This window comes from Petaurus breviceps, unplaced genomic scaffold (genome assembly GCF_028583685.1).
Source record: "Petaurus breviceps papuanus isolate PSGF00001 unplaced genomic scaffold, PetGlider_PUasm1.0 90925, whole genome shotgun sequence".
Lineage (NCBI taxonomy): Eukaryota > Metazoa > Chordata > Mammalia > Diprotodontia > Petauridae > Petaurus > Petaurus breviceps.
Window position 1 is genome coordinate 6,152,798 of NW_027187380.1, and position 19,384 is coordinate 6,172,181.

Genomic DNA, 19,384 nt, shown 5'->3' on the forward strand with positions numbered 1-19,384 from the left:
ATCAAGTAAAAAACTACTTGAAATAAAAAAATAACTTTGGCAAAGTTGCAGGATATAAAATAAACCCACATAAATCCTTGGCATTTCCATATATTACTAACAGAGATAGAAAGAGAAACTTCTTTTAAAATTACTTTAAACATTATAAATATTTGGGAGTCTACCTGCCAAAACAAACCTAGGAACTATATGAACACAATTACAAAGCACTTTACACACAAATAAAGTCAGATCTAAATAACTGGAAAAACATCAGTTGCTTGTGGGTAGACTGAGTTAATATAATAAAAGTGATAATTTTACCTAAATTAATTTGCTTACTCAGTGCCATACCAATCAAGTTACCAAAACATCAATTTATGGAGCTAGGAAAAATAACAACAAAACTCATCTGGAAGAACAAAATGTCCAGAATATTAAGGGAACTAATAAAAAAAATGCAAATGAAGGTGGCCCAGTCACACCAGATCTAAAACTACAAAGCAGCAATCATCAAAACTAATTGGTACTGGCTAAGAAATAAAGTGGTGGGTCAGCGGAATAGATTAGGTACACAAGACATAATGGCCACAGTAATGGGGTTTGATAAACCCAAAAACTCTAGCTTCTGAGATAAAAAATCTCTATTTGACAAAATCTGCTAGGAAAACTGGAAAATAGTACAGCAAAAACTAGGTATAGACCAATATCTCACACTGTATACCAAGATAAGGTCAAAATGAGTACATGATTTAGACATAAAAGGTGATATCATAAAGCAAATTAGGAAAGCAAGGAATAATTTACCTGTCAGATCTGTGGAGAAGGGAGGGAGAATTTATTACCAAATAAGAGATAGAGAGCATTACGAAATGCAAAATGGATAATCTTGATTACATTAAATTAGATAGTTTTTGTACAAACAAAACCAATGCAACCAAGATTAGAAGGAAAGCAGAAAGATGGGAAATAATTTTTATGGCAACTGTTTCTGATAAAGGTCTCATTTCTAAAATATATAGAGAACTGAGTCAAATTCATGAGAATACAAGTCATTTCCCCAATTGATAAGTGGACAAAGGATATGAACAGGAAGTTTTCAGAGGAAAAAATTAAAGTTATCTATAGTCATATGAAAAATGTTCTAAATCACTACTGATTAGAGAAGTGCAAATTAAAATAACTCTGAGGCACCTCTTCACACTTATCAGATTGGCTACTGTGATAGAAAAGAAAAATGATAAATATTGGAGATGTGGGAAAATCGAGACACTCATGCATTGTTGGTGGAGTTGTGAACTGATCCAACCATTCTGGAGAGCAATTTGGAACTATGCCCAATGGACAACCAAACTGTGCATACCCTTTGATCTAGCAATACCAGTTTTAGGGCTGTACTCCAAAGAGATCATAAAAAAGGGGGAAGGACCTACATATAGAAAAACAGTTATATCAATTCTTTTTGTGGTGGCAAAGAACTTGGAATTTGAGGGGATGCCCATCAACTGGGGAATGGCTAAACAAGTTGTAGTATATGAATGTAATAGAATACCGTAATGGTAATAGGAATTTGAAGATCTTCCCTGCCCCTTAATAAACCTAAGTGAATTTGAGGACCTTTCCTGATTTGAAAATATACTCTGCCCCCAAATAGGCTGCATGTGCTCACATGGAGCTTGTTGGGGGAGGCTTGTTTTTCTGTAAGGCACAACTTTTGTGACTTTGTAGTCAAGTGGGTCATGAGGCTTGCGATGTTCTCTGACCCTGGAGAAAGCTATATATACGAGGTTTTGCTTTGGGGCTCACTTTGGGAAGAGTTGTGTGATTTGGTCAGATGAGACCAGTTGAGCAGTCGTTGAGCCTCCCAGCTTTGAAAACTCAGATGTTGGTATTTCTCTGTCTAGTGACTAACTAGGTATGGGTGTAATGGTCAGACAGCTAAAAGCCCTATCTACTGAATTGTGTTATTTTCTCTGTCTGTATTTTTGTCTGCTTGTAACTTCTGTTTGTATTCTCTGAAGTTCAGAGTATTGACTTTATCCCCTGAACTAGATAAGATTAAAGTAAGATTTTTAACCCTTTTTGAGCTGCTTTCCTTTAGAAAAGCAGATCAAAGAACCTGTGCTAGCAGCTATCCTGGGTATGCCAGGGTGCTTGCTGTTACAAATACTATTGGGCTATAAGAAATGATGAGCAGGTGGCTTTCAGAAAAACCTGGAATGACTTATACAAATTTAAGTTTAGTGAAGTGAGCAGAACCAGAACATTGTACACAGTAACAATAACACTGTATGATGATAAACTATGATTGACAATTCTACTCAGTAATATAATGATCCAAGACAATTTTAAAAGACTCATGCTAGAAAATGCTATCCACATCCAGAGAAAGAACTATGGAGTCTGAATGCATATCAAAGCATTTTATTTTTACTTTTTTGTTGTTTTGTGGCTTTTCCCTTTGGTTCTATTTCTTCTTTCACAATATGTTTCCATGATTGCACATATATAACCTGTATTAGATTGCTTGCCATCTTGTGGAGGGAGGACAGAAGAGAAGGAGGGAGAAAAATTTGTAGCTCAAAATCTTATAAAAATGAATGCTGAAAATTATCATTACATGTAATTGGAAAAATAAAATATTATTTTCAAAAAAGAAAAGAGAGAAGGTGAATTCTTTTTTTAAAAAAATAAGCTATTGGGGTTAAGTAACGTGCTCAAGGTTACACGGCCAATTAATTTTTTGTGTGGGTGCCAAGTATCTGAGGCCGAAACCGATCCTGGGTCTCCTGATGCCAGGGCCAGTGCTCTTACTCACTGTGCCACCTGGCCGCTCCAGAAGGTGAATTCTTAAGAGTCTTTGTTTCCCTGTTTCCTCTATCTTCTCTGTAGTCTTTGAAACCATTCAGATCTTATCAGATCACTTCTTCATTTTTCATTTTCAAAATTTAAATGACTGTTAAAATTTATTCATAGAATTCTGGTAAAGATGGAATCATAAAAAGCCCAGCTCTCCCACATAAACTGAAAACAGTCCAAGAAAAACCAATGGCGAAGAAATCCTAATGAATGAAAAGTCAATCAAGCCCAGAACTGCACAGAAAAAGGCCAGGAAGGGGTGGGGGGACAAGATAAAGGGATTTAACTAGAGAAGTCAAAGCCAAATCAGGTAAAAGCAGAAGCAACTGAGACAAGGAGAGGGTCATTCTGTAGAAACTAGTTCCAAATACAGGGGACAGAAGCTGGCAGACATGGGAAAAAGAAAGGAGTATAAATTCCTGTAAATGGATCTACAGTCATCCAGCACTCTAAACATGGGCATCACAAGGAAGCATTAGCTTTAGTAATTGTGTGCCTGGAGCCAAGTCCTGGCCCTGGCCTGTCAGAATGCAAGCAGAGACAGAACTCCCCTCCAGAGAGGTCACTACACAGGGAAAGAGGGCCTGGTTGTATACTTCTAAGGGCACTGGGAGCCAGAACAAGAGATAGGGCATTTCAGCACTTGGGCACTAGACTCAGGAGGGCAGTGTAAGAGGCCAGAGACCATGATTTCCTATATTCCACTGCAGGTTGTTAAAGCCACAGCAGAGGATGGAACCAGCTCCAGATTGAGAACTGTGCAAAGAGAAGGAGAAAGAGACTAGTAGAGGTCTGAAGATACAGTGGGAAACCAGGAAACTGAGAAAGAAGCCAGGAATTGAGGTAGAGGGTGGAGCCAAATACCAGCCTCTCTATACAGTTTCAGCAGTGGCAGCAGCATTCTGACTGACTGCAGCAGACACAGAACCAAACATGACTTACCCAACCCACCCAAGAAGACTGATTCAAGTACCAGATTCCAAGTCAAGAACTAATATTGAAAATGTAAGAAAACAAGGGAAAACACCAAACATAGTTAAGTAATTCCCTCTAACATCACAATGACAATACTGTCTAAATTAATTTGCAAACTTGTGCAATTAAACTACTCAAGGATTACTTTTAGTATGACTATTTTCTAGAATTGCTAGACAAAATTAGAATAAAATTCATCTAGTGGAGCACAGTGTCAAGGATCTCAAGGGAAATAATGCCAATGTAGAAAACAGCACCAGATCTCAAACTGTATTACAAAGCAGTAATCATCAAAACAACTGGTACTGGTTAAAAAATAGAAAAGTTTATTAATGGAAAAAATTAGGTACATAACATGCAGAAGCAAACATGAGGCTCCAACTGCTAGAGAAAAACCCCATAATTTGACAAAAACTGGTAGGAAAAATGGAAAGCCATTTAGGTTTAGATCAACACTTCACATTATATACAGTAATAACTTCCAAATGGATACAAGAACTGTATACAAATGACCATAATATAAATAAATTACTGGGGAATGAAGGCAACTTTTTACAGCTAGGATGGGGAAGAATTTTGACCAAACAAGGAAGAGATAAGGTCATGGAAAATTCTGAGTACATAAGACTGAATAAGAATCAATGCCCATAGATAAGTTACTAAAGGATATGAACAGGCATTTCTCAACCGAAGAAAATATGAAAAAAAAATCTTCAAATCACTAATAAAAAGAGATAGGTAATTTAAACAACTCTAAGGCTCCACCTCATACCTGTGAAATTGGCAAAGATGACCAATAAGGAAAATTGCAATTGTTACAGCGTCTGTAGAAGGAGAGGTTTGATAATGAACTTCTGGGGGACCTGTGAATTAGTCCAACCATTCTGGAAAACAATTTAAAACTATATCCCAAACATCACCATTCTTTATATATCCTTTAACCCAGTGATACCATTATTAGGCTAAAAGATCAAAGAAAAAGGAAAAGGACCCAAATATACAAAAAATACTCACAGGAGTATTTCTGAGGTGGTCAAGAACTGGAAAGAAAGTGGGTGTCCAATTGGGGAATGGATGAACAAATTATGGTATATGAACGTATTGGATTAATACTGTGCTCTAAGAAATGGTGAAAGGGTTAGATTCAAAGAAACCTGGGAAGACCTGTGTGAACTGATGCAGAGTTAAGTGAGCAAGAGGGCAGCTAGGTGACACAGTAGATAGAATACCAGGCCTGGAGCCAGGAAAATCCATTTTCCTGAGGTCAAATCTAGCCTCTGACATTTACTAGCTGTGACCCTGGGCAAGTCACTTAACCTTGTTTGCCTCAGTTTCCTCATCTGTAAAATGAGCCAGAGAAAGAAATAGTAAAGCACTGTAGTATCTTTGCCAAGAAAACCCCATATGGATTCACAAAGAGTCAGACATGATCGAAATGACTTGAACAACGAAGTGAGCAGAATTAAGAAAACTATTTTTACAACGACCACAGTGCTGCAAAGGAAAATATCTTTTTTTTTTGAAAGGGGGGAAGGCAGGGAAATTGGGGTTAAGTGACTTGTCCAAGGTCACATGGCTAATAAGTGGAAAATAACTTTGAAAGATGTAATAACTCTTATCCATAATATGACCAATTATTACTCCAGAGGAGGGAAGATAGAGCATACCTCCCACCACTTGGTAAAGATAAGACTTTAGGTATAGAATAAACACATTTCTGGACATGGCCATTACAAAATAAATTCATTTGCTTGACTGTGTGTGTGTGTGTGTGTGTGTGTGTGTGTGTGTGTTACAAAGAAGGACTTTTATTTGGGAGGAGATGGATGGGACAATGAATTGGGCAAGTGACACCAAAAAATGGGGAGGAAGAAAAAAAAGAATAGTGCATCAATGAAATATTTTTAAAATACACAGAGAAGATTAAAAAGGGGTTAAGAAGGAGATAGTTTGTAACTAAAATAAGCACCATCTAAAATTTCCTTTTTCTTGTTCCCTTTTGTGCTCTGGCCACATTGTGCATTCAATAAGTATGGCTAATTTTGCTGCCTAGAATATGGAAGATAACAGGACTCTGTGCTGGACTCCAATCAGACCACAATGAAGGACTGTGTTTAATTCTGAGAGTCACATTTTAAGAAAGACATTTACACACTCCAGAGAAAAGTAACAAGTCTGGAAACTGTCAGATGAAACATTCCTTAGCTCAGAACACTTAAGGAAGACATAATCATTACCTTGAACTATCTGAAGAGCATATATAGAAGAAGTTCTGGATTTATTTAGGCAGATTTGGGACCAATGGATGGAAGTTTGAATAGAGAAAAATTTTAATTCAACCAGCAAGATCTAAGAATTAAAACTGGTAAAAACAGTGTTCCTTGTCATGAGAAATTTTCCAACCAAAGATGAACAATCATCTGAAGAGAAGATAACATAGTACATTCTAACAATGAGTGGGAGGTTTGAAATAACCTCTAAGGTCCCTTCCAATTCTGAGTCCAGTGTTATATAAAATTCACTGTGTACAAAAGCAACACTATCTTTAATAATCATGCTGATTAGAGAAGCAATTATTTTTGTCTTAGACCAAGCAAGGTATTGTTTCTTTAGTTCAGCAGACATACTCACTGGTTTGATATCATTTTCCAGAGAAGCAAGGAAGTCTCCTCTTGTCACTTGCAGGCTCTCTGCTTTTTCCATGTCTACTTCCACTTTAGTGCTGGCCTAGTTAAAATGGGGGAAAAAAAGTAAAAGACTTTCAATTTAAGATCAAAGGTTATCTATTTAGCAAAGTAACATTAAAGGACTTATAGCTTTTGTATAAAATTTAATAAGATATCAACCAAACCCTTTAGGCTTTAAAAATTGAATTTCCTTTAAAATGAGTCATTAAAGTTTCTAAGAACTGCATAACTGTCTTGACATGGATTACAAAACTTTCACATCACTTAAAATATCTGTTTGTTATCTTCCTAGCTATTTCTATCCACTAAATGTAATTCTAAAAATTTATCCTTCTAACATAGGAATTATAGACATAGTAGTAATCATAAAACTAGAATTAAAGTTGGGAAAAGTTAATAAAAACATCTTGCAACAAAGAAAAGCTGGTATTTGGCGGGGGTAAGGGGAAGGGCATGCCGAGGCAATAGGGGTTAAGAGACTTGCCCAGGGTCACACAGTTAGTAAATGTGTCAAGTGTCTGAGGCAGAATTTGGACTCAGGTCTTCCTAACTCCAGTGCCGGTGCTCTATCCACTATATCACTTAGCTGCCCCCAAACCTCACCTTTTATCAGAAAAATCACTGTTTTCTTTCTTAGGCATTATAATGATATAATAATCACATCAATGGCACTAGCAGAACAATCTAGATTTTATCCAAGTATAAGAATTGAAATTGCTTTCAAAGTTATCCATACACAGAGGTTTTAATCAGAATGTCATTTTCACAATTTTGAAGGCACAATTCACTACCAGAACACTTATTCCTGCAGGCCCAGTCTGTCTGACAGTGTATACTGAAAGTCTTAACTGTGGAGGTGAGATTTAGGGTCTGACAGGACTTGTAGCAAATCTAGAGAAGAGTCACAATTTCACAGTTTTCTATCATTCTCACTGTGTAGTGAGTACAATTAATACTTGGGAGCTAAATGTACTATTTCATACACACTTGCTTTCTAGAGAAGAAGAGAGATGTACTATCCGCACTACTGATTAGGATCTCTCTCAGCAGCAGCAACAATAAGTTTTCTAGTTAAAGGAAGTATGAAAATATTCTCCAGTGTGAACAGAGTTCTTCTCTCTCAACAGTAAAGGGAACAAAACACTGATATCCCATACTTTAAAGAGTAAATTTGCTTAAACAAAACTGGTTGTAAAAGTAATCTTTAAGTAAATTCTCCTGATGTCTATACTAAATTTGAAGACTTTTTTCATAAAAACAAAATAAAATTTAGCACCTTGAACCACCCCCTACCCCCCAAAATTATACATATCTTTTTTCAGTAACTTTCAGTGAAAAAAAAAGTCAAGTTTATTGCCTCAGTAATAACAAGAAAAATGGGGCAAAGTGTTTTTTTTTTCCTTGGGTAAAGCTTTATTCATATTTTTCCTATTTGGGGCTCTGCTTTTGATACTCTCCTTTTCAGCAAATAGTAAGCCAAATGTGGCTGGGCTCAACATCCCCACATGAGGAGTACACAAGGGTGTCACAGAGATTTACCTGGATTAAATTATACTGTCATAGATTGTTCACTGCATTAGCTTTAATGAGACTTCTCTTTTATTGTCTTGTGTTTCACTCTAACAGTTCGCATTTTGTTTTATACTTACAAGAAAACCAAGTACAAATGACAGTTTGAAGGAAAATTTCAATAATCCTTGTTTAGAATCCACCAGTGATGGATTCTAAAGGTGATGACTTGGACAGAGGCTAGCTTGGAATTTACCTGTTTATTATTTTCCTAGTTATTTCTTTAAGTCACAATTAAGAATTTACTGACCAAATTAATTGTGTGAACAATGCCATCTATCCTTTAGCATTCCATACATTGAGAAGTTCACCATTACACACAACTATCTCTCTATTTACACACACACACACACACACACACACAGAAAACACACACACACACCTCCTTCATCTGTTCCTTAAAACAAGTCATCAAAAGCCCCCTAACTATCAATGCTCAGTTGGGGGACAGGAATACTAGTCCAGAGCTTTGATTCCATCAGTGTAAAGAACTAGTTTCCCTAAATGCAGTTAGAGGTAGATAAGTACCTCCCCTGTCTCCTAGGGTTGCAGAGAACTGCCAAGAGCCCTAATAGGTTAAAGAGACTTGCCCCTGGTCACACAGGCAAGAGGCAGGGCTAGATACAATACAGGATTTTAAAAGCACAATTTTCCTTAATTAGTGAGCTTTTAGCATGTAGTATTTATAGCAGCTAAGGAATACAGAAGAAAGGGCTGTACCTTCCAAGTTACACCTGTAATAGTTAATAAAACTTGTATTTCAACACTATCAAATATCAAATGGTCACTCATAACTTCATAACCTTTTTAATCTGACATTTCATAATCCTTATCCCTCCTCTTAAATTAAGGGCAACTAAGTGACCTTAATAAATCAGATTTAACAAAAACAGAAAAAAATAACAAAATCTTTCTTTCAATCTAGAAATCCTGCTGGGGTAGTCAAAATGCAAATACAGCTAGGAACTCTGATTTTGCTGCCTACAGGTTTTTTTTTTTGGTAGTGGTGGTGGGGCTGGTGGACTGGTGGTATGTATTGTTTCCTTATAAAAGTCTAAGGTATAAATCATTTGGATTATTAATCGTTCACATTTATATGAACAGTTTTTCTATGATATACATGAAAAAATGTCACATGAACTTTGGTTATGATATGCTGCCATAAATGTGGGTTCTGGTATACAAATTCTAATAAAGACCTGGTGCCCAGAATTTTGTAAAAATTAACTACTAGGCCCAGCTCATGCTCTATGAAATAAGAACCATGCACTGTCTCAAACACTTGTTCAGCACAGATGATATAAAGCCATATGCCAATTCTAAAAGATAGCTTCCAAATAGAATTTGGTACGGATATTGGAAGAGAACATAAATGTTGAAAAAGCAAATTACCACAACAGATAGGTTCAATAAAGATCAAACTATAGACCCAAAGAAAATGGAAGCTTTAACTAGGGTGAATGTATATCCTTCAATTGAGACAGATTAATGATACAGCAATTAAGGAAAAAACTAAGAAAAGCAATTGATTTGCATGTGAAAGGTAGAGAAAGATAAATAGGAGAAAGGGGGAAGAGAGGAGAGAAGGAAAAAGAAAGGAGAAGGGAGATACTAGGGGAAGGAGGGAATGGATCTAAGATTTCAATGGTTTGGGAAATTCCCAATGATGAAATGCCCTCTAACAATGCAGAGCACCTAGTCTGCAACTTAAAGTCTTAGAGAGTTGCCTGGTGAACTGAGAGGTTAAATGAATTTCCCAGGGTCACAGAAATAGAACTTGAATCCAGGTCTTCCTAATTCTGAAACTAATATACCATACTGTTTCTCAGGGAAAGATAAATTCTTTTTTTTTTTTTTAGGAAATAATTTTTTTTAATTTTTCAAATGCTTTATTCATTTCTGATTTATATCATTCATTTCTGCCAGATTTTGAGCTACAAATTTTCTCCCCATTTTTCCCCTACCCACCGCCCCAAAGTAGCAGTCCCACAGGATATTGCCTCCTCCAATCTGCTCTCTCCCATATTTTCTCCCATGCCCCTTTCAACTTTTCCAGTGGATATCTATGCCCCAGTGCCTGTATATCTTATTTCCCAATTACATGTAAAATAGTATTAATAAGAATATATATATATGAATATTTGATTTTTAAAATTTTGAATTCCAGATTCATTCCCTTCCTCCCTTGATGCCAACCCTTACTGTGAAGATAAGCAGGTCAGTATAGGTTGTACATGCATGGCTAATGCAAAACAATAACATAGTAGATATATTGTAAAAGACTGACTATATTTCCCTCACGTCTATCCCACCTCCCACTTGTTCTATTCTCTACTTTGATCCCATCCCTTTTCAAAAGTGGGTGCTTCCAACTTCCCTCCCCCCCAGTGTGCCCTCCCTTCCATCATCCCCCTTCTCATCCCCTTTTCTCCCCCCCTACTCTCCTAGAGGGTGAGATACCCTATTTAGTGTGTATTTCATTCCCTCCTCAAGCCAAATTCAATGGGAATAAGTTTGACCCATTCCCTTTTGCCTTCCTATTCTTCCCCTCCATTGTAACCCTTTTCCCTTGCCTCTTCTATATGAGATAGTTTACCCCATTCTGTCTCTCCCCATCTCCTCTCATTATATTCCTCTCTCACCTCTTAATTTCACCTTTTAAATATCATCCCTTCATGTTAAATTGGTCCTGTGCTCTCTATCTATGTATACCTGTAAACATACATACACAATTCAAATATGTATTCATATGCCCATATACCCTCATATATATATATATATATATATATATATATATATATATATATATATTTCTATTCCCTTCAACTACTGAGAAAAGTTTCATAAGTTACAATTATTGTTTTTCCATGTAGGAATGTTAATAGTTCAACTTTGATAAGTTCCTTATGATTTCCTTTCCCTGTTTACCTTCTCATGCTTTTCTTGCTTCTTGTATCTGAATGTCAAATTTTCTATTCAACTCTGGTTTTTTCAGCAAGAATGCTTGAAAGTCCTGTATTCCACTGAATGACCATATTTTCCCCTGAAACATGATACTCAGTTTTTCTGGGTAGGTGACTCTTGGTTTTAATCCCAGCTCCTTTGCCCTCTGGAATATCATATTCCAAGCCCTTCGATCCCTCAGTGTAGAAGCTGCCAGATCCTGGGTTATCCTGATTGTGTTTCCACAATATTCAAATTGTTTCTTCCTGGCTGCTTGTAATATTCTCTCCTTGATCTGGGAATTTCAGAACCTGGCTATAATATTCCTAGGAGTTTTCTTTTTGGGATCTTTTTCAGAAGGTGATCGGTGGATTTTGCCCTCTGGTTCTAAAACATCAGGGCAGTTTTCTTTGAGAACTTCCTGGAGGAAGATTTCTAGGTTCTTACTTTGATCATGGCTTTCAGGTAGTCCAATAATTTTTAAATGATCTCTCCTGGATCTATTGTCCAGGTCAGTGGTTTTTCCCATGAGATATTTCACATTGCCTTCTATTCTTTCATTTGTTTGGATCTGTTTAACAGCATCTTGATTTCTCATAAAGTCGTTAGTTTCCATTTGCTCCAATCTAATTCTGAAGCAATGATTCTCCTCAGTGAGCTTTTAAGATTCTTTTTCCATCTGGCAAATTTGACTTTTTAAGGCATTCTTCTCCTCATTGCCTTTTTGAGCCTCTTTTGCCATTTGAGTCAGTCTATTTTTCAAGGTGTTATTTTCCTCAGTCAGACTGTTGACTCTCATTTCGTAATTTTTCTTGCATCGTTCTTATTTCTCTTCCCAATTTTTCCTCCACTTCTCTTATCTGCTTCTTAAGGTCCTCTATGGCCTGTAACCAGCTCGTATTTTCCTTTGCAGCTTTTGGTGCAGAAGTTCTGACTTCACTGTCTTCCTCCTGTTCCATGCTTTGCTCCTTTTTGTCTCCAAAAGAGGAGTCTAATGTTGGAATCTTCTGTCTGCTTTGTTTCCTTTGCCTGGTCATGTCGCCCCTCAGTCACTTGATCCCTGGGCTTTTTGCCACAGTAGGTCTCTGCCTCCAGACAGGGGAGCTTTCATCCCAAATGCTGGGGTTTTCTCAGCTGCTGGAGATATTAGATGGGTGCCCTCTCTGAGATCTCCACATGCTCTGGCAAGCTGGACACACACCCGAGGACGTCCACCCTAGACTGCAATCCAGATCCAAGCAGGTTAAAGCAAGAGCGATTACCCCTCAGACTGGTGCTTGGTCCCCCTACACTCTGCAGGCAAGGAGCTGAAGCTGCCACGCGGCACTGGCTGGCTGTGCCAGTGTCTCAATGGCTTCTCGCCCCAGGGGCAAAAGCCACACACTCCCACTTACTGGGTCCCAAAGTCCAGACTGCACTGACCTCTCACTTTGTCCTTCACATCTATGTGTTAATAAATCTGGAAAGGGCCACAGCTGCTGCTGATCTGGAGTCCCTCTGGCCAGTGGGCTGGTCAGGCCCGCCCTGGGGGCGTGGGGCTGGGCTTGGCTCCCAGAGCACTGCCCTGGCTGATTCCTGCTGGCCTGCTGGGCTGTCCTCAGCAGGAGGTTAGCTTCTCTGTGTCATTTTGTGGGTTCTGCAGCTCCAAAGTTTTTTTAGAGTCCCCTTTTTACATGGATTGGGGAACGTGGAAGCCGGAGCCGTGGGGAGGTCGTGTTTCTACTCCAAAGATAAATTCTTTGTTTTTTTAAATGCTTTATTAAATTCTGATTTACATCATCCGTTTCCACCAGATTTTGAGTTACAAATTTTCTCCCCATTTCTCCCCCACCCACTGCCTCAAAATAGCAGTCCCACAGGATATCCCCTCCTCCAATCTGCTCTCTCCCACATTTTCCCCCATAACCCTTTCCACTTTTCCAGTGGATCTCTATGCTTCAGTGCCTGAACATCCCATTTCCCAATTATATGTAAGATGGTATTAATTATAATATATATATATATAAATACACACACACACACACACACACACATATATATATATATATATATATATATATGCCTATTTGAATATTTGATTTCAAAACTTTCAATTCCAGATTCATTCCCCTCCTTCCCCGTCACCCACCCCTACTGGGAAGATACGAAGCTCAGTATAGGTTGCACATGTGTGGCTAATGCAAAACAATAACATAGTAGATACATTGTAAAAGACTGATTACACTTCCCTCCCTCCCATCCCACCTCCCACCCTCTCTACTCTCCACTTTGATCCCGTCCATTTTCAAAAGTGAGTGCTTCCAACCTCCCTCCCCGCCCGCCTACCCTCCCTTCTATCATCCCCCCTCCGTCTCATCCCCTTTCCCCCCTATTCTCCTGGAGGGTGAGATACCCTACAAAGATAAATTCTTAACAATATATTTTATAAGCAACAATAATGAGCAAAATTTGTTGGCAAACCAATTTTAATATATTTACCTGCTATTTTAAAACATATTTCAACACAGAACTGCATCTAGCAAGTATAATGGAACATTAAGTATAAAACCCATAATATCTCAAAGCTCTTAATGAAAGGTTCCCCTGAACCACATGAAAGAGAAATTTTTACTGCTATCTACTTATACTCTTCCCAGATATAAAAACTAAAAAATAACTTCTACAATAGTCATTAAAATTATATTTCCTCAATAATAAAACTTGGGAACAAAGTATAACTCAGTAGAAAAATCAATACCACAATAGCAAGTTCAGATGCTGAGAAATAACTACACAGTTACTATTGAAATCATCTCAAAAAAGGTAATGTTCATAAAACCACATCCAATTTTTATCTAATAAAAGGCATGTTCTTTGGTGACAACAAATAGTTCCCTTGGATATTTTTAGGATAGGATTATGACCACCAAAAATTTTAGGATATACCAAGGAAAAACCAAAACTGTGTGTGACAAAAAACAATAAACTGTCTAAATGGATGTGCGACATATATCTTAGTGGCTGTGAATGAAACGACCAGTCACTTTTATAGACTGAGATAAAAAGTCAATTTGGTGTTTCTTTTTTATTCTTTTTATTTTGAAATGTCTGTGTCTGTTGATGATTGCTACATTCATAATTTTTAAAAGGGAGGAAACATTAATTAGTGCAAGGGTTCTTAATTTGGGATCCATGAATTCAGTTTTTGAAAAAGTTTTTTGATAACTTTATTTTGATGTAATTGGTTTCTTTTGTATGTTATTTTATTCATTTAAAAACATTCCTCTGAGATAGGGTCCATAAGCTTCCACAAACTTCCAAAGGAGTTCATGACATGATAAAGGTGAAGAACCTCTGATATAGTAGAGAAAGAATAGCTTTCAAGGTCTCCCCTCTTTTTCCCCATTTACAATAAGACAATTTGGATCTGAGAAAATGATCAAGATTTCAAAGCTCGAAATAGAATTCATCTTTATCTATAAACTGTCTAAATTTTTGGTGTACCTGATTTAAAAAATAAAAATTTTGTTAAGTAGTAAAGTATTGTAGGTATTGAAATGGTACATTATAGACATTGGGATGGCAAACATACAGCAAAATTTACATGCTGATTTCATCAGCATGAGGGAATTCCCATGGGTTGTTCAAATTATCATAGCCCATCTATGACTTAGACAGGTACTATGTATACAAGTCAAATAAAAGTTAAGTAAGTTAAGCAAGCTTGTTAGAAGCATAATTTGAATTCAAGTCTTTCTGACCCAACCCCAGTATTCAAGTCATGATGCAGCTACAAAACCCTAGAATTTATCTATAACCAAAAAAGTAATCTTCCCATCTCCAATATATTTAACAGTTAACTTATCCCCAGTTCAAGGAAAAAATATTAAAAGCATCAAGATTAAAACAATTTAAATATGATGGTGTCACAATTAGAATTACATAAGACCTAGCAGCAGAAACATTAAAGAACCACAGGTCTTGGAACACAACATATCAAAGAGCAAAAGAACTGGGGCTCTGGCCAAGAATATCATACCCTGCAAAGTTAAGTATTATCCTAAATGAAAAAAAAAATGGACATTTGATAAATTCTCAGACTTTCAAGACTGTTAAAAAGAATCCTGAACTTAATAGACGATTCAACATACAAGAACCAAGAGAAATGTAAGGTACATAACAAAGACTGATTATAAAGGATCCATAAGGACAGACTTTTTACTTTTTATATATGTAAAATGTATGTCTAAGATTCATATCAATAATTGGGTAGCTCATAAGAAAGATTGGAGTAAACCTGAGTATTATATGAATTTAAAAAGTAAAATCATTTAGGAACAGCTTAAAAGAGCAATTATTTTATACAAATTAGGTGCAAGAGGAAGAATTAATATATAGGAATTGGATGAGGGAGGAGGCTGGTAGTTTTGGTAACCTATTGTCATCGGGAATGGGTTTATGAGGGAATAATATATATTTAGAAGAGTATAAAATCCTTCTAAATTCAGAATAAAATGGTAGGGGCATAGGGAGGGAGGAGAGGACAAGGGAGGGATTTTTAGAGGGGAGGGTGAGGGAATAGGCAAAATAGGTGTATAGAAGGGTGTTTAGATTTATCATAATGGGAGGATAAGGGAGGGATCCTTGGAGGGGGTATAGGTAAGTCAAAGGAGGGCAAAGTAGTTGGTAGAAGTAAAGTAGAGGAGGCAGGAGGGATAGGAAACAAGAGATATACATAAAAACAAAGATCAGGAGTAGAATAGGTTTTGAAAAGTATATGTGTATATATATATATATGTGTACATATATATCTATAGCTATAGAGATATATATCTAAACTTTATTGTAGCCTTCAAGGGGGTTGGGGGAGAGTAGGTATATATTTATTGCTATAGAGAAACATATGTAAACTTTATTGTGGCCTTCGGGGAAAGGGTTGGGGGAAGGGAAAAAAAGAACAAAGTAAAAAAGTACACAGCAGAGAACAAAAGAAAACTTACAAAGAAGCAAAGAAAAGATGGACAATTCTTAACATGAGTATTATTTATCATATAGGCTTCCTTGAAATGAAAATTTATTGTTACATATTTTGAATCCTCTCATGTTCTGCTAGGCACACAATGCTTTTTTTTTCTTTCTAATTTTGTATTTAAGTTCCAATATTTAAGTTCATGTTTTAAGTTTTGTTTCTTTTCTCTATTCTGTATATGTGTTCTAGTGTTTGGGTCTAAAATAAAATTTTGAAAAAAAAAGAAAAAGAAAAAAAGTTTAAAAATTTTTTTTAAAAAGAAAAGTTAACTTCCCCTGGCATTCTAAGAGCAGAACCAATTATTTTTCAAGAAACATCCCAATTTCCCACTATGTTAGAAGATTACAATGTGGTACATAATGAATCAGTGGTGGCTGTCACCTCTCATCTAAATCCTGCCACTTGTATGTATTACTGATACTTGACTTGAGATTTAGATTTGGAAGGGTTTTTAAAGATCATCTAGTATAATTCTCTCATTTTACAGATGAGAAAACTGAGACCTAGAAAGGTAAAAACAACTTGTCCAAAGCCATACTTAAATGTCAGAATTGGGATTTTTAAAACAAGTGCTTTGACTCCAAATTCCGTCATTTTTTTTCAGTCCAGCACTAAAGCATGCTTTTCTCTTCCATTTTGGATAAAAATAAATATATGGGGGATAAAAACTAATTAGTCATTCATGTTGTCAATTTACCATAGTATCTTTTTATTCTTCTTCACTGTTAACTTTTTAGCACAGGGATTAATTTAGACAATGTCCAGGGAAAAAAATCATTTTTTAATGAGCATATAACTTGTAGTTCTATGTAAAACAGAAGGAAATAACACATGCCAGGTCACTCTTCTTCCTAGTTCTTTAACCATCAGTATCCTACATAGTTAAGTCCTCACCATGCCTACTCTTCTTTCCCTTCATATTCACATGAAGAATTCATTGGTTCTGTTTCATGTATCACCTATTTGCAGATGACAACAAAACTTACATCTTCATTCATGATGTCCAACTCCTGATCTAATATTATACTGTATTTTAATTTATTTATATTCTATCTCTTTTTATATGGATCCTGCCAACACTTGTACCCTAACATGATACTGAATACAATCAATACTGAACTCTCAAAATGTTAAGGGGTTAATAAAAACTGAGGAACATTCCAAGGTCTAGAACACTTACAACAATTTAAATAAGTAATCTGAACAAGTCAAGCAAAGGGAACAACAGGATAAAGCATCAGGTTCCTGGACTAGTGTCTCAAATCTAAAGATCATCAATCATATAATCTCAGAGCTGAAGTGACCAGAGGTCATTTAGTCCGAACTGAAGGGGATGTCCCTCTACAAGATCTCTGACAAGCAGTCATGCAGCCTCTTCCTGAATACTGCTAGTGATAACAAACACTATCCAACAAGCTAGCCCATTATACTTCTATACCATTCTAATCATTAAGTGGTAATTCCTTGCATTGTGTGAAATTTGCCTCTCTGAAACTTCCAGTCACTTCTCCTAGTTCTTCCCTTTGGGGCTGAGCAGAACAAACCTAAGCTATCTTCTACATGATAGCCCTTCAAACACTTGAGGAAAGCTATCATACTCCCTTCTCCCTGTATCTTCCCTTACTGAACCCGTTTCTTCACCAAGCCACTGCACGGCATGGTCTCCAGTCCTCTCAGCACCCTGGTTGTATTCCCAGTTTATCAATATCCTTGCAAAAATGTGACACCCAGATGTAATCTGACCAGGATAGAATATAGTAAAACACTTCATCTGTCCTACAAAATATCCTCCTATTAATAAAACCTAAGCCCACTCCATCCCCACTAATTTCCACTTCAGACAAGGGTCAAAATGCATCAGTAACATTCCACTCTGTGGCATGCTCAAAAGGACATAGCACTTTTGTAAGGGCTGACCCTACTGTATGCAGCTGAAATTACTGACCTTAATATGTCTATTCATAGCAGTGGACTGTGCAGCTCGAACCAGACCCTCTAATTCAGCACCACTGAAGTTCTTGGTCTCTACAGCCAGTTCTTTAATATCCACATCTGCAGCTAAGAGCTGATGCCCTCTCATCCTTGCTGTGTGAATGTGAAGGATCTGCAGCCGCCCTTTCTCATCTGGCAAACCTGAAAATTGAAAATGATCAAATGAGAGGCACAGTGGATAGGAAAACAGTCACAGACCTAGAAAGGCCTGGTTTAAGCCCCAGATCTGACCCACATGAGCTCTATGACCTGGGAGAGATCACTTAACCTTTAAGTGCTCCAGGCTACTAAGATGATTTGCATTGGCAGAGGTAATTTCCTCATCAGGAATTCCCTAGAGCAACAAAACCACAAATCCAAACACACACAAATCACACAAAAAGGGAAGGGGGTTACTATCTAATCTCTAGATCGCTATCAATGAAGTGGTCCTAAAATACATCTTTTCTTTTGATTATTAGAAGCATCTAAAAGCACATGCTTCTCATGAGATGTAGTTCCTACTAACATATTAAGCAACAGAGAATCCTACACTACTACTACTAATGATCAGTGATGGGTCTACTTACCTATTTCCATTTTAACCTCCAGTCTACCAGGTCGAAGAAGAGCCTCATCTATCAGATCAGGTCTGTTGGTCATGCCTGGGTACATAAGTTAAAATAAATACACGGACAAGTTATCAGAGATGTGGAATTAATACATACATTATTTTCCTCACGTCTTAAAAACTATCTTCTCCTGAAACATGAAAGGTACATTTTACAAATGTCAACTAAAAAAGTAAATTTTTTAAAGTCTAGAGCACTCTGTCAAGTAACTACAATTTAAAATAGTGACACACCTTCCCCTTCCCCCGATAAGATCAACAGCAGGAACCCAGAGATGTTTGTAACCAATTCCATACCCTGAAAATTTTCCAAATAACTCCATACAACAATTCCCAAATTGACAGTGCTAGAATTCTAGGGCCTTTCCTCAATTTCAGAGCACGTAACTGGACACCTTTTACTTGACTATATGCTGCAGTAGCCAATGCAACATAATAATTACTATTTTTATAATTTTCTGTTTTTCATCTAAAACTTTTTAAATATTTCAAGTGTTCCCACAGTAGGTTTTTTTCCATCACCTCCCTTAAAATTATATAAACCACTCCTATGGGGTGACCACTTGCTTAAACACAAAACTCTATCCCAAAACTAAATTTCCATTCCTTATATTCCCATTGAGTCTAGACATGAACACAATCATCAGATTTTTCAAGGATGTTTAGTACTTTTAAACAAATGAAGATTTTCTATTAACATGCATGTGCGCACGCACACACACACACACACACACACACACACACACACACACACACACACAC

At 36.9% G+C, this 19,384-nt stretch overlaps 1 protein-coding gene across 2 annotated transcripts in view; it reads right to left on the bottom strand.

The window, feature by feature from the left end:
- Window positions 1-19,384, bottom strand: part of LOC138152432 (vesicle-fusing ATPase) — a 217,056-nt gene that overhangs the window by 89,827 nt on the left and 107,845 nt on the right. For both annotated transcript variants that reach the window (XM_069076202.1, XM_069076203.1), the window contains exons 11-13: window positions 18,582-18,656; window positions 17,966-18,153; window positions 6,445-6,540 (exon numbers count right to left, since the gene is read on the bottom strand). In XM_069076202.1, the coding sequence (XP_068932303.1) occupies window positions 6,445-6,540; window positions 17,966-18,153; window positions 18,582-18,656 (359 nt within the window). The remainder of the gene's footprint in view (window positions 1-6,444; window positions 6,541-17,965; window positions 18,154-18,581; window positions 18,657-19,384) is intronic.